This window comes from Odocoileus virginianus, chromosome 25 (assembly GCF_023699985.2).
Source record: "Odocoileus virginianus isolate 20LAN1187 ecotype Illinois chromosome 25, Ovbor_1.2, whole genome shotgun sequence".
Lineage (NCBI taxonomy): Eukaryota > Metazoa > Chordata > Mammalia > Artiodactyla > Cervidae > Odocoileus > Odocoileus virginianus.
The window spans coordinates 46,435,581-46,451,043 of record NC_069698.1 but is presented as its reverse complement, the minus strand read 5'-3'; the positions used below and the strand labels follow the sequence as shown (position 1 = coordinate 46,451,043).

At 38.5% G+C, this 15,463-nt stretch overlaps 1 protein-coding gene across 7 annotated transcripts in view; it reads left to right on the top strand.

Annotated features, from left to right (window-relative positions):
- GRIK1 (glutamate ionotropic receptor kainate type subunit 1) overlaps window positions 1-15,463 on the top strand; it is a 445,118-nt gene that overhangs the window by 411,712 nt on the left and 17,943 nt on the right. For 6 of the 7 annotated variants that reach the window (XM_070455128.1, XM_070455129.1, XM_070455130.1 and 3 more), the window contains 2 exons: window positions 6,039-6,264; window positions 13,988-14,238. In XM_070455128.1, the coding sequence (XP_070311229.1) occupies window positions 6,039-6,264; window positions 13,988-14,238 (477 nt within the window). Of the gene's footprint in view, window positions 1-6,038; window positions 6,265-13,987; window positions 14,239-15,463 lie in introns of those variants that run through there. The other variant, XM_070455134.1, reaches the window with a different exon arrangement.

Here is a 15,463-nt window from a genome sequence, read left to right as displayed (position 1 = left end):
TGAGATGAGTGCAATTGTGTGGTAGTTTGAGCATTCTTTGGGATTGCCTTTCTTAGGGATTGAAATGAAAACTGACCTTTTCCAGTCCTGTGGCCACTGCTGAGTTTTCCAAATGTGCTGGCATATTGAGTGCAGCACTTTCACAGCATCATCTTTCAGGATTTGAAATAGCTCAACTGGAATTCCATTATATCCACTAGCTTTGTTTGTAGTGATGCTTTCTAAGGCCCACTGACTTCACATTCCAGGATGTCTGGCTCTAGGTCAGTGATCACACCATTGTGATTATCTGGGTCATGAAGATCTTTTTTGTACAGTTCTCCTGTGTTTTCTTGCCACCTCTTCTTAATATCTTCTGCTTCTGTTATGTCCATACCATTTCTGTCCTTTATCAAACCCATCTTTGCCTGAAATATTCCCTTGATATCTCTAATTTTCTTGAAGAGATCTCTAGTCTTTCCCATTATGTTGTTTTCCTCTATTTCTTTGCATTGATCGCTGAGGAAGGCTTTCTTATTCCTGGCTATTGTTATTGGCCTGAAGTAGAATTGCAGTTATTCACTTAACTGAATAGTGGGATTATACATCTTTACTGTAGAAGTCCTATAACCTGGTTAAAGAAATAATGTGATAATGTGTATTTCAGAAAAAATAAAATATTAGAGGGCTAGGTCTATAAAATGCACATACTATCAGTCTTAAGATTGTATTACACTCCAGAATTCACACATATTTTACCTATTATAGTAAAAATCCTGCAACTGAAACCAATGAAACTATATGAAATAGAAAATGCTGTTAAAAGAAAAAAATATAAACAATACCTACATTTCTTTGCAAATACCTACATTTCTTACAACTGCTGCACTTCCCAAAACACTAATTTTTTTGTGTAAACAAATATAAGCTGTCTAAATTCATGTAAATTGTTTCCATGCATTGTGTGATGACTGCAAGAATTGTAGCAGCCCGAGTTATAATAGAAAAATGCCACAGCTTTTTACTGCAATTATTTCTTTAGAAAATGTGTTAATGACGTTAAAATGTCAGCCAAGTCATAAGTTTGATGTTCTGTGTATTAAACAAATAGTTGATTCCCTATTAGTTAAGAATATATATCCTAGAGCCAGATTGCTAGGATCGGGTCCTAGTTTCACCATTTCTTTGTGCAGCATTCTGTTTCCTCATCTGTAAACGAGAAATAATAATATCTTTCTCATCTGAACACTGTGAAGATTCAATGGATTAATAATGCAAAGTGCTTAGAATCGTCCTGGGCACACAGTAAACACTGCATGTCCTGGTTATTATTACCATTTTCAGTCAGCAGTTTTTAAGCGCACAGAGACCAATTGTAAATCATTTCCCACTGAGTGTTTAACTTGCAAGAATTATGAGAGAAAAAAGAGAAATAAACAAGTCATCAAATGGTGATAGTTATACTCCCTTAAAACAAATTTTAGATGAAAAAAACACTTACTCTTTGCCAACAACTTTTCATCAGCATCAGAATAGCCATATAATCAAGTTTAACTAGACAAAATAAATGTATTTAAACCTTGATGCCCCCTGTATGATTTAAAAAAAGAAAAGCTAAAGAATTTCAGGTTTAATAAATGAGGACTTTTCAGTTTTAGTGATTTTTGATAAGAAGCTCAGAGTACTTTACAAATCTTCTAATTAACCTTTGACATATTCAGTGAAATAAAATGCAATCACTGTTTCTTCTTTTTAAACATATATTATTTAGAGCAATTTAGCAGGCTGAGACTATAGAAGATTTAGAAGTGCAGAAATATCCAAACTGTCATTCAGATGATTTGCTTGATCTTTTAATATTTATGACAATGTTCCATAAAGCATGTATTTATTTTTAAGAATTATTAGGATTTGTATCTTAAAAATTGTCTATTAAAAAAATAAACCTAATTTAATTACTCTTAAAATTGTACTTTCTGACCAAACAGAAAATAAATATTGCAAAACATAGTATAACAGAGGATGGAATTCAAAAATAAGGGGGAAAGAGACCTTACATGACACTTGGGTGTCACTTCACTGCAGGACCGGCATAAGTAATGCAAGAAGGCTGATCTGAAGAGTAGTACCTAGGAGTTAGTTGAAGGATCCTTAAGTGAAACTTGTCCAACAGTGAAATTCTCCTTGTAAGTTTCCAGTGGTAGAAAATGCACTATATCCTCAGGTGCTAAAGCCATCTACAAATAGCTTTAACTGCTAAAAATATTATTTCTTAGCCACATTCTGGGTCTTTTTATCTAAGCTCCCCAGTTTTTCAAATGTAGAATAGAAGGCAGTCCCACAACTTTCTAAACAAGGAAAGAAAACTTGAAATGAAACCAGAAGGATGCTATTCTCTGACCCATTATGCTTTCCACCATTAGGCTGGAACAAACATAGCAGGAGGGGACCAGAGAAATTTAGAATGTTCCCTATGCCTTCTACTTGACCGAGTCCTCCACCAAGTGACCATTTATTTTCTTTTTTTTTTTTTTTTTTGAAGTTGAAATGCCACTTTGCATATCAAGGCTTTCCAGAAAAATGACCCTATATTATTATTCCATATTGCTTTATTTTTAGAGGAACCCTACAAAATAATTTCTTTTTTTTGTTTTATTTTTTTTATTTTTTTTTCCATTTATTTTTATTAGTTGGAGGCTAATTACTTTATAACATTGCAGTGGTTTTTGTCATACATTGAAATGAATTAGCCATGGAGGAAAAGCTCTGCCCTCAATGAGTCACAGTCCATGCCAGCTAGATTTCCCTTCTAGCACCTCAGGGAACTGAAGCCAAGATCAACCTTCTACTCCAAAAAGGAAGAAGTAAATAAACCTTAAGGTCATGGTCATGACCCTAAATTAATTAATGACCTTCAGCTATATTTGTTGTTGCCGTTCCATCGGTAGGTTGTGTCCAACTCTTTGTGACCCCATGGCCTATAGCCCGCCAGGCTCCTCCATCTATGGGATTCCCCAGGCAAGAATACTGGAGTGGATTGCCATTTCCTTCTCCAGGGCATCTTCCCTATCTAGGAATCCAACTCATATCTCCTGCATTGGCAGATGGATTCTTTACCACTGAGCCGCCAGGGAAGTCCCATCAGCTCTATAGAGTGGTGCCAATCAAAGTGTGATATGATATGTGTTGATTCAGGGAACATTGTGTTACCAACCTGTGATAAAATTAAAAAATAAAATGAGAGTAAGAGTTTAGCAGTGCTGTAGCTCTCAGATATTGTGGTGGCATCAAGAACATGACTAATGGATTATTCTTGAATATAGACCACTTTGAAGCCTGTCAAAATTTAATCTGGTGAGTCACACCTGTTATGAGTGCATATGAACCCTACCTACCATAACACAGTAGGATCCCAGATAGGTCTGGCCTGGAATGAAAACATAGACAGTCCTTCACTGCAGATGATTTGAGAACCACACTTGATTGGGATCAATAACAAGTGTATATGTTCTCAGTTGAATCTTCTCATCTTTTTCCATGTCCTTCAATACATAAACTCCAAGAAGGACTCCTCCCAGGTGGTCTATTTCTCATGAATGACCTGATCTTTTACTTCGTTTTGTCCTCAGCTTCCATGCATGCAAGCTAAGTCGCTTCAGTCATGACTGACTCTTTGCAACTCTACGTATTGTAGCCCTCCAGGCTGCTCTTTCCATGGGATTCTCCAGGCCAGAATACTGGAGTGGGTTGCCATGCCCTCCTCCAGGGGATCTTCCCGACCCAGGGATCAAACCTAAGTCTCTTATGTCTCCTTCATTGGCAGGAAGGTTCTTTATCACTTAGCTCCACCTGGAAAGCCCTATAGCTTCCATAGACCATACACAAAAAATCCAGTTTTCTACCTATTTACAATATTCATCTTGAATAAAATTTAAGTGTAATGGAAAAATAGATGTTTCAGGGATTTTTTTTATGGGGCTAACTCCTAGTTTGCATTAACTTGATATCAAATCACAAATAACTTCAGATCATAATTCGAGTTCATGAATATATGCTATAGTGTCACAAGTATATCACATAAGGTGAAAATCATTCTCAGAAGAATTTAGCTAGATTGACATTCACCTACCCAAAATAAGCATGCAAAGACCATTGAACTAGATTGCACAGGATTGAGGTCTGGGGCTCCCCTGGTGACTCAGATGGTAAAGAATCTGCTTGCAATACAGGAGACTCAGGTTCGGTCCCTGGCTCAGCAAGATCCCCTGGTGAAAGAAATGGCAACCCACTCCAGTATTCTTGCCTGGAGAATCCCATGGACAGCGGAGCCTGGTGGGCTATGGTCCACAGGACCAAGGACTTGGACACAACTTAGTGACTAATCTCACACTGAGGTCCAGTATTACTTATTGTACGTACTAACCAGTTTTGTGACTTTCACAGTCTCCAAACCTTCTGTACCAAAATTTCCTCCTTTATGAAAACAGGGGTTTGAATGAGCCACTTTCTAAAGTCTTTTGACAACTTTAAAATTTCATGATTCTAAAAGAAAAAAAATATTTTCCCTTAAGGAAGTTTCGTGATGGAGGAATAATTTCCCCGGCAGTGTATTCACTGCCAAAAGACAGACTGACCTCTTTGTACCTGCACAAGTAGCTCTTGATTATAAATTTAGCATCATCAGACTCTTCTAGGTTAAAATGACCCAACAAATTAGGCACTGACCCCCAACCTCAAAGACACACTTTTTCATGGTGATGTGAACCCCAACTTTCAGATATCTCTGAAAGTGAGGAGTAATTCACACAGGCCTGATCATGACAAAATGGTTTCCATAACACACCAGTATCTAGAAGGTACTGTTTATTGAATTGCTATTTGTCTCATGAGACTTTTCTCAAGGGGCTCTTCAAATGCTTAACAACCCAGAATAAAGCCATCTGGCCTCCCTCAACTCATAAAGCCTGCAGCATTAACCCAGGTCTTAAATAGAGTTAGGAATTGAGTGAGCCCCCAGGAGCACTAGAACTTGAGTAACCACGCTCGCGTTGAATCCACAGGTATTTCATTTATTGCTTATGACCACAAATCATGTTTTAAGCATCTTCACACTCTTGAGATGGTAAGATGATAAGCCCTGTGCCTAACAAGGAAGCTCTAGTGTGGGTGTGTGTGTGTGTGTGTGTGTGTGTGTGTGTGTGTGTGTACCATATACAATGTGTGCGCTGGAGATAGCTCGAAATTATCAGTAATTCCCCCAGTGTCTTTCATCTTTCAAATTAATAGAGGGAAGTGCTGATGCAAGTGAAGACAAATACAGGAAAAAAAATTGAAGCAATATGGAAATTACAAAACAAAATGCAAACAAAATCATACAGTTTCAAATGAATATTTAGTCCTCATTATCTAAAGCATAATTGGAACTTAAAACTAAGTATATACAAAAAAGACATATAAGAAGACAGTAAGAAGAGTTTTCTGATCTGAATTTCAGTCTGAAAGAGCATTTGCTCTAAGTTTTCTAGAGAAGATAAGAGTAATCAGCAGTTCTTTCATAAATAAAGCAGAGAAACTCTGGGATGTATCCCAAGGCTGTCCCTGCAAAGGAATGTTAAAATTTACATATCAGAACAGTAAAATAATGCCTACTGAAGTTAAGTAGTTGAAGGCAATGGAATTAATGAATAGAGTCCTGGGGTGATCTAGTCACCCTTTGGCCCGTGGGGCTCTGAGGTCTAATTCTTAAGTGGCCAGAGTTCATTAGGCAAATGCTGTCATTGATATCAATGTTCTTTTTTCCATTCTGAAATCAACAAAAGAATCTTAGGGCAATGTCTTACATCAGTGGGGCAGAATCTCTTTTTTCTCCATAGCTGCCTCAGTGCCCCCAAGTGTTTTTCCTTGACAACTACCAAACTGAAGTCCCAGGATCATCAATATTAGTTTCCTACCTAAAGAGGAAGAACCCTCCCTACACAGTTTGAATCCCCGGGGCTTTGAGTAGCTTTAGGGCCTGTTTTCTCAGCACTCTGCTGGTGGGTGTGTTTTTTTCCCTGCAGAAATCGAAGATATCCACCTATGAGAAGATGTGGGCTTTCATGAGTAGCAGGCAGCAGACTGCCCTGGTCAGAAACAGTGATGAGGGGATCCATCGAGTGCTCACCACTGACTATGCCCTGCTGATGGAATCCACCAGCATTGAGTATGTGACGCAGAGAAACTGCAACCTCACCCAGATCGGGGGCCTCATTGACTCCAAAGGTTATGGAGTGGGAACGCCTATTGGTAAGAAAGGCAAGGCAGTATCCAACATGGCGAGTGTTAATTACAAAGTATAGAAGGGAATGGACTCAGATATATCAACTCCACATTCCGAGGAAGTCTACAATGCCTTCCATGAACTAATTAAAAGGGCAATGCCCATACAGATCATAGACACGTTAGAAATAGAGTCCAAGATCTTCAATCTAATAAACTTTCAACTCATTATTTCTTTCAAGTTCTACCACTGCATATATGTTTGTCATAGATTTTATTATTTTACCCCAAATATTGTTTTAAAATATCTTCCAAATTAACACTCTTCACATTATGTTCTCCAATACATGCCTATATAGTTTTTTCTGTATTAAATTTTACTAAAATACAGCAAAATTCAGTAAGCATATAGATGACAAAGTTAAAGAGCTAGTGTCCCATGTAAGTCGAAAACAAAACTATCTATCAAAAGGAAAAGGTCAAAGATTAAATTATAATTTGCTCAGACAATATGCCAGATTCAATCATTAATAACTATTTAAAATCTCCAAATAGTCCTTGTTGTTCAGTCGCTAAGTTGTGTTCAACTCTTTGCCACCCCATGGACCTCAGCATGCCAGGCTTCCCTGTCTTTCACTGTCTCCCAGAGTTTGCTCAAACTCATGTCCATTGAGTTGGCAAGGCCATCCAACCATCTCATCCTCTGTTGCCCCCTTCTAATTCTGTCCTCAATCTTTCCCAGCATTCAGATCTTTTCCAGTGAATCAGTTCTTCATATCAGATAGCCAAAGTACTGAAGCTTCAGCTTCAGCATCAGTCCTTCCAATGAATATTCAGGGTTGATTTTCTTTAGGACTGACTGACTTGATCTCCTTGCTGTCCAAGGGACTCTCAAGAGCCTTCTCCAGCACCACAGTTCAAAAGCATCATTGCTTCAGTATTCAGCCTTCTTCATGGTCCAACTCTCACATTCATAGATTACTACTGGAAAAACCACAGCGTTGTGGACCTTTGTCGGCAAAGTGATGTCTCTGTTTTTAAGATGCTCTCTAGGTTTGTCATAGCTTTCGTTCCAAGGATCAAATGTCTTTTAATTTTCTGGCTGCTGTCACTGTCCACAGTGATTTTGGAGCCCAAGAAAATAAAATCTGTCACTGTTTCCACTTTTTCCCCATCTATTTGCCAAATAGTCCTGCTCTTGATTTTGTACCACTTCACAGTCTAAGGTTATTATTACCTTGTAGGCATACAGACCCACACAGCTAGGTCTTCTTGCATGTCCAAGATCTAGAACTATATTCTATATTCAAGGGTCAATGACTTCCCTATAGAAAACTCCCCTATTTCCCTCACTACAGAAACTGTATTGTGTAAGGTTCTGGTATGGTGTCGATCTGTTCTTCTCAAGTGAGTCAGCAGCAATTTTCTGATAAGCATTCCAAAGAGGAGGAATTGGAGGCCGTCTTTGACCACTGGGTTAGTCCAATAAGAAATCATAAGTTACAGTTACATCAGATAATTAAGGACCCAAGGTTGATTATTATTTTTCTCTTTCAAAAAGGATTATCTGGTTCCCTCAACACTATACAGGGATCAAACTCAGATGCTTAGAGAGATCAAGCAGGCATAACTGAATAAATCTTTGTGTGAAGAAGCAATAGGGAACAGTAGCAACCTTGAAGAATTAGAGACTACATGACTCATAATGGGATCAGCTGCCTTTCAGGTCAGTTGGTTGTGGTATTCAGGCACAACGTTGTTAAATCTTCTATTTCTCATGAAGAGAAAACAAACAGATATTAGGTGAACTTTCCTGATACTTTAAATTGGCAGCAAATTTATTTTTTCAAAAAGACTAAGTAGCCTGTATTCAATTTTGATCTATACTAACTTGATTAACCACATAAAGGTCAACTCTCTTCACCTTTTACTGTCAATACATAACCAATTTGACTCTATGCAATAACATCTGGTGCTAGAAATATATGCAGTAAAGACATTAACTATGTTATTATTATTGTTATGTGTGTCCTTTAAATAAATCAGCAGCATGATTGGGATAGGCAACATGTGACTACCTTATTGCCCCTTTATTTATAATAACTTTTCCTGATGAAAATGCCAATATTCAAGTGAAGTGTACACTTTTACCAAGTGATTACCTCTCCTTAAACTGTGCTCTTCAGGGGACTCAGTGGGATAGTCAGACATTAACTAAAAGGATACTATGCTTCTTTTTGATTTGAAAAGCAATGTCTCATCTCCCTAACTAAGCCTTGTCACCTCATTTTAGATAATAGGGTGGAAGAAGCTAGATGTTATATATGATATATATATTATATTCCATCACTGCAGGAGACCTGTGTTCAATCCCTGGGTCAGGAAGATCCCAAAGGAGGGAACGGCTTACCCACTTCAATATTCTTGCCTGGAGAATTCCATGGACAGAGGGGCCTGGCAGGCTACATTCCATGGGGTCACAAAGAGTCAGACAGGACTGAGCGCAGTGATCGAATCCATGTCTCCTGCATTGGCAGGTGGATTCTTGTCCACTGACCACCAGGAAATCCAATGTAGCATTTTGAAAATGACCATGCGTCCATGTGAAGGAAGCTGACCCTGTGATAATTATCACTATATTTTATATAATATGATATAAAGAGAGTTAAATGTTCCAATTTAGTCTAACTTTTGCCAACCTCATGCAGTGTCTGACATACAAATTCCAAAATTGAAGAGTTTTTCCACCTCCCTACATGAAAAAAAAAAAAAAAATACACTCCAGGAATTTTTCATAGTGGTTATAAACCTGTCATACTTTTAAAACAAAAACAATGAGGAAATAATTGGAACAGATGGCAGACCTCAAAGAGAATACATCCATTGGGAATACAGCTGTTGGATAAATTTGTGAGATGTTTCTTCTATGATGAATTGACTCTTTAAGAAAGATCAGTTTGCTATTCAGGAAGATTCATGTGTGTACATATATATTTTTTTCAAGTGACTTGTCATAAATCACTTCCAATGTCATTCAGCCCATGTAAGCAACAACAACTGAAGCTAAAATACATTCAAATATAAAAAATTCCCACATGCTGCTGGTCTTGCCCTGGCTGGCTCCCTTAAGGCTCCAAGTTCCTCCTCACCGTCAATGACGGGCAAAATCAGCTCAGTCACAACCCAAAACTGAAAACGTTGTTTCTTACAGGCTCTCAGGACAGGGCTCTGGAAATGCTCCTCCTGGGAGATTTAAAATAAAACTTGCAGAGAATGAGAGCAGTTAAGGCTTAAACAGGTTACCAGGAAGCTGGAAATGACCTTCCTTGGAGACCAACTTTAAACAGAGACCCGATCTCATCTGTCTGAATTGTTTTAGGCAGCATGCAGCCTGAAGGCAGAAGGAGCAGCAGGCAGTATTTACTGGGCGCCCGCCGTGTACACCGCAGTGATGACTGCTGCGACTGTCACCCTAGGATCATTCTCACACTCTTACAGCTCCTTTCTGTACACTGAAGTAAAGCTCTCATGCTCACATACTATGAGTATGTTAATTGTGCTAAGTTTGACACTAACCATTATTCTGGAGGTGTTTAAGCAAGTAGCCAATGTCTTTTAATGTGGCTTTCATGAGTCATTTTCTCACCAGAAATCCACAGTCTTAACTGACAAGCCACAATCTAACTCCAAATCATTTTGACCTTTTTTTTTTTTAACATTTGCTTAAAACTTTTACTTTTGCATTGGGGAATAGCTGATTAACAATTTGTGACATTTTCAGGTGAGCAGTGAAAGGACTCAGCCATACATATATATGCATCCATTCTCCCCCAAACTCCTCTCCCATCCAGACTGCTACATAACATTGAGCAGAGTTCCCCATACTATACAGCAGGTCCTTTTGGTTATCCATTTTAAATATAGCAGTGTGTCACTTCAGTTCAGTTCAGTCACTCAGTCGTGTCCGACTGTTTGCGACCCCATGAATCGCAGCACGCCAGGCCTCCCTGTCCATCACCAACTCCTGGAGTCCACCCAAACCCATGTCCATTGAATCGGTGATGCCATCCAACCATCTCATCCTCTGTCATCCCCTTCTCCTCCCGCCTTCATTCTTTCCCAGCATCCAGGTCTTTTCCAATGAGTCAGTTCTTCACATCAGGTGGTGAAAGTACTGGAGTTTCAGCTTCTACATCAGTCCTTCCAGTGAACACCCAGGACTGATCTTTAGGATGGACTGGTTGGATCTGCTTGCAGTCAAAGGGACTCTCAAGAGTCTTCTCCAACACCACAGTTCAAAAGCATCCATTCTTCTGCACTCAACTTTCTTTATAGTCCAACTCTCACATACATATATGACTACTGGAAAAACCATAGCCTTGACTAGATAGACCTTTGTTGACAAAGTAATGTCTCTGCTTTTTAATGTGCTGTATAGGTTGGTCATAACTTTCCTTCCAAGGAGTAAGCATCTTTTAGTTTCATGGCTGCTTTCACCATCCTAAATTCCCTAACTCTTCCTTCCCACCATCCTTCCGCCTCAGCAATCGTAAATTCATTCTCTAAGCCTGTAAGTCTCTTTCTGTTTGTAAGTCAGTTCAATTATATCATTTCTTTTAAAATTACATATGTAAAGGATGTCATATAGTATTTCTCCTTCTCTACATTTTGATCTTCTTTTAAACTTAATTTTGAGGTACTGACAATGAATTTAGGAAGTCTTGGGAGGGATGGGAATAAGTGATAAATGCCACAATATTAATCTTCTGCTTTTTGAACCATACTTTAGAACATAAGATACATGCAAGAGAGAGGTAGGTAACATGGGGTAGGGGGTGGGGGTGGAGGGAGAAGCATTAATGAATACAATACTAAGAAAGTGTTAGGAGAATTTAGTTAAGTTCTTGATTCTACCAGTAGTTATTATTTTCACCCACATTTTCACATCCTAATTTTCTTCAGTTCTAAAAATAAGTGGATTGGATAATATGGATCCTAAGACCTTTTCTTCCAATCCCAAAGAAAGGGAATGCCAAAGAATGTTCAAACTACCTCACAATTGCACTCCTCTCACACACTAGCCAAGTTATGCTCAAAATTCTCCAAGCCAGGCTTCAACAGTACGTGAACTGAGAACTTCCAATTGTTCAAGCTGGATTTAGAAAAGGTAGAGGAACCAGAGATCAAATTGCCAACATCTGTTGAATCATAGATAAAACAAAAGAGCTCCAGAAAAACATCTACTTCTGCATTATTGACTATGCCAAAGCCTTTGACTGTGTGGATCACAACAAACTGTGGAAAATTCTGAAAGAGATGGGAATACCAGACTAACTTACCTGCCTCCCGAGAAACCTGTATGCAGGTCAAGAAGCAATAGTTAGAACTGGGCATGGAATGACAGAATGGTTCAAAATTGGGAAAGGAGTATGTCAAGGCTGTATATTGTCACCCTGATCATTGAACTTATATGCAGAATATATTATGCAAAATGCCAGGCTGAATGAAGCACAAGCTGGAATCAAGATTGTCAGGAGAAATATCAACAACCTAATGTACGCAGATGACACCACCCTTATGGCAGAAAGCAAAGAGAAACTGAAGAGCCTCTTGATGAAGGTGAAACAGGAGAGTTAAAAAGCTGACTTAAAACTTAACATTCAGAAAACTACGATCATGGCAACTAGTCCCATTATTTCATGGTGAATAGATGAGGTAATAATGGAAACAGTGAGAGACTTTATTTTCTTGGGCTCCAAAATCAGTGCAGATGGTGACTACAGCCATGAAATTAAGATGCTTGCTCCCTGGAAGAAAAGCTATGACCAACCTAGACAGCATATTAAAAAGCAGAGACATTGCTTTGCCAACAAAGGTTCATCTAATCAAAGATATGGTTTTTCTAGTAGTTATGTACGAATGTGAGAATTGGACCATAAAGAAAACTGAGTGCTGAAAAATTGATGCTTGGTGTTGGAGATGACTCTTGAACGACGCTTGGACTGCAAGAAGATCTAACCAGTCAATCTTAAAGGAAATCAGTCCTGAATATTCATTAGAAGGACTGATGCTGAAGCTGAAGCTCCAATATTTTGGCCACCTGGTGCAAAGAACTGACTCATTGGAAAAGACCCTGATGCTGGGAAAGAGTGAAGGCAGGAGGAGAAGGGGATGAGAGAGGATGAGATGGTTGGATGGCATCACCGACTCAATAGTTTGAGCAAGCTCCGGGTGTTGGTGATGGACAGGGATGCCTGGTGTGCTGTAGTCCATGGCGCTTCAAAGAGTCAGACATGACTGAGTGACTGAAGTGAACTGACTGAAGCTCTCTTCTGGTTCTAAGAGGCCACATTTACTTTTCTTTTCTTTTTTTTTTTTTTCAATTTTCTTTTTCCACCAAGAAGAATATTAAAGTTTACAGAAAGACCTACTGAGTAGAATAAAAAGCTTCCAAAAACTCTTAGCACTCAAGGAGAAATTGAATAAAGAAATCTTACACTTTTTTTTATCTCTTCCTTTGCTCTGATTAACATAAGGATCCAGTATTGGGCAAGCTGTGGCTGCAGCAAGATGATGTTGATGCTCTCTACTCTTAACAGAATTAAAAGTCCAATGGCATTGCTAGAAGATAGAATATAAATAATCAATAAAGTACTTGCAAACTTTCTAAATCTAGCTGTATTTTGTGAGACCCTTGAATTATTCAAAACCTATTTTTTTTTCCATTTATTTTTATTAGTTGGAGGCTAATTACTTTACATCATTGCAGTGGTTTTTGTCATACATTGAAATGAATTAGCCATGGATTTACATGTATTCTCCATCCCGGTCCCCCCTCCCACCTCCCTCTCCACCCGATCCCTCTGGGTCTTCCCAGTGCACCAGGCCCGAGCACTTGTCTCATACACCCAACCTGGGCTAGTGATCTGAATAGTATCTTAATAAGTGTATTAGTCAGTATGAACTAGTTACTCTAATCAACATCTTCAAGTCTGTAGTGGCCAAGGCAATAAATGCTTATTTCTTGACTTTGTTTTCATCCAGTAGCAGATTGAGAGAGGGATTCTGATTCATTCAGTCATCCTGGGACCCAAGCCCTTTCTAACAAGTGGTTCCACTATCCCTAGTGTCTTAAAATTGTTTCCTCCTTGCTGAGTATTTGAGGAAAGAGAGGGAGAGTAGAGGATCATGTTGGGAGGATTAATGAGACAGGACTGGGAATAGTCATACAGAGCTTTAGCTCCCAATGGCTAGGAATTGGTCAATCACCACAAGGCATTGTAAAAGACACTAGGAAATATCTAGCTACTCCCATAGGAAGGAGAAATGGCACAGGTGATCATCTAGCCAGGCTGTCACAGTATTAGACATCCAAAAGCCTGGAAAAAATGGAAATGAAATGATGAAATTCTCTAACGTGGGTAAGGATTCATAGGGAACTCACCAGAAACAGCAGGATGCCATGGATTTCCCAGCTCAGCTGTTCCTTACTCAAAAGGAACAATCTGGGTAATAGCTCATCTCAGCATGTCAGCTTTGTCCTTTCCAATTATTTAGATCCTTCAAAATATAGGATTGAGCTTCCATGCCCTTTGTTGACCAATTTGTAGACTGGGGTTTTTCCAATAGCTGTGAGTAGTTATCTCTAAGACACCTGTAATTTACCTGCAAGTAACCTCTAAGATGATAACCCTTCTTTGCATCTTCTTCAACCTTTTGGTGACCAGTATCCAAATGTCCTCACTCACAGGCTCTCCTTACCGGGATAAAATTACTATTGCTATTCTTCAATTACAAGAAGAGGGGAAACTGCATATGATGAAAGAAAAATGGTGGAGGGGAAATGGCTGTCCAGAAGAAGACAACAAAGAGGCCAGTGCTCTGGGAGTAGAGAATATTGGGGGCATCTTCATTGTTCTGGCTGCTGGACTGGTCCTTTCTGTATTTGTAGCCATTGGAGAATTTATATACAAATCCCGAAAGAACAGCGACATTGAACAGGTGAGTCATCTCTTTCTAAGATGGGTTCATTTGGGGTTTGTGTTATCTATCTTAAGTTTAGGGGTATTTAGGATGCTTGCCCTTTTTGTAATAGACTATTGAATTAGATACCAAGAAGAGCCATTTTTGAATTAGAGCAAAGAGCTCTTGAATCCCTGCCAGGTGCTGCTAGCACTGTAGGCCCATCATTTATTAATGAGAAGAAGGAAACAACCTTATACACTAAATCCAATTAGCACTTTTTGAAATGACAGTGCAAAAATTCCAAACTCAGTTAATTTCCTCAACAGTTGTTTGCTCTTAAGATAGAAACCCTAGATACAGCAAGGAAGAAATAAATCCAAAATTAGAAACGTTATAAAAAAATCTTTGAAAGAAATGTTAGCATCTCCTTAGTTTAGGTACTGAGCACGTGTACTAATGCAAAGCAGTCTATATAAAGACATAAATGCAATATTTTGAAACTGAACATTACCTCTATCAAAGTATGTTTTGTAAAAGAATAATTCACAAAAAAAAAATGATGAACAACACAGGATGACAATAAAATATGAAAAAATTTATTTTTCCAAATTAGGATTATGGTTGATTTCAACAGTCAACCCTTTTTGCCTGCTACTTTTAGCTTTAATGAAAAATCACACCAAGAGTTTTCCCTATTCTGAATGAGAGGATGGTGATTAAAGATAACTCCTTCATAAACCTATGAGAATAAACTAAACACAAAGTTCATGCCCATTGTGGAGCGTCTGGTACCCAGTGAATTTAAAAATAGTTAGAATTTTGAAACTGTGCACTATTAATGACAGTGCTAATTTGAGGCTCAGCTATCAATGTCTTAAAACCCTTAACAACTTTAGAACACAGGGCTCGACATTTCCGTTTTGCTCCAGGGCTTCCAAATAATGTACCCAGTTCTGATTAATAATCTCATAGAGTCCCACTTTCTTTAAGTGGAAACATCTCCAAAGATGGGGATGATTGATTATAACCTAGTTTTCATCATGAAAATTTTCCCGAAATTACAAGGCAATTGTGAGAACATCAAGCACCACTTTCCTAGACCTGGTTAGAGAAAACTGTCCTTAACTAAAAGGGAGAATGGACTGATCTGCTTTGTTTTAACTTTCAATTTGCTCTTGAGGTGTCTTGTTTTATGCAACTAATTTGAAAAATAAAAGCTTGTATATGTTATGCTTTAATGTGCTTCTCATAATTGTCATTT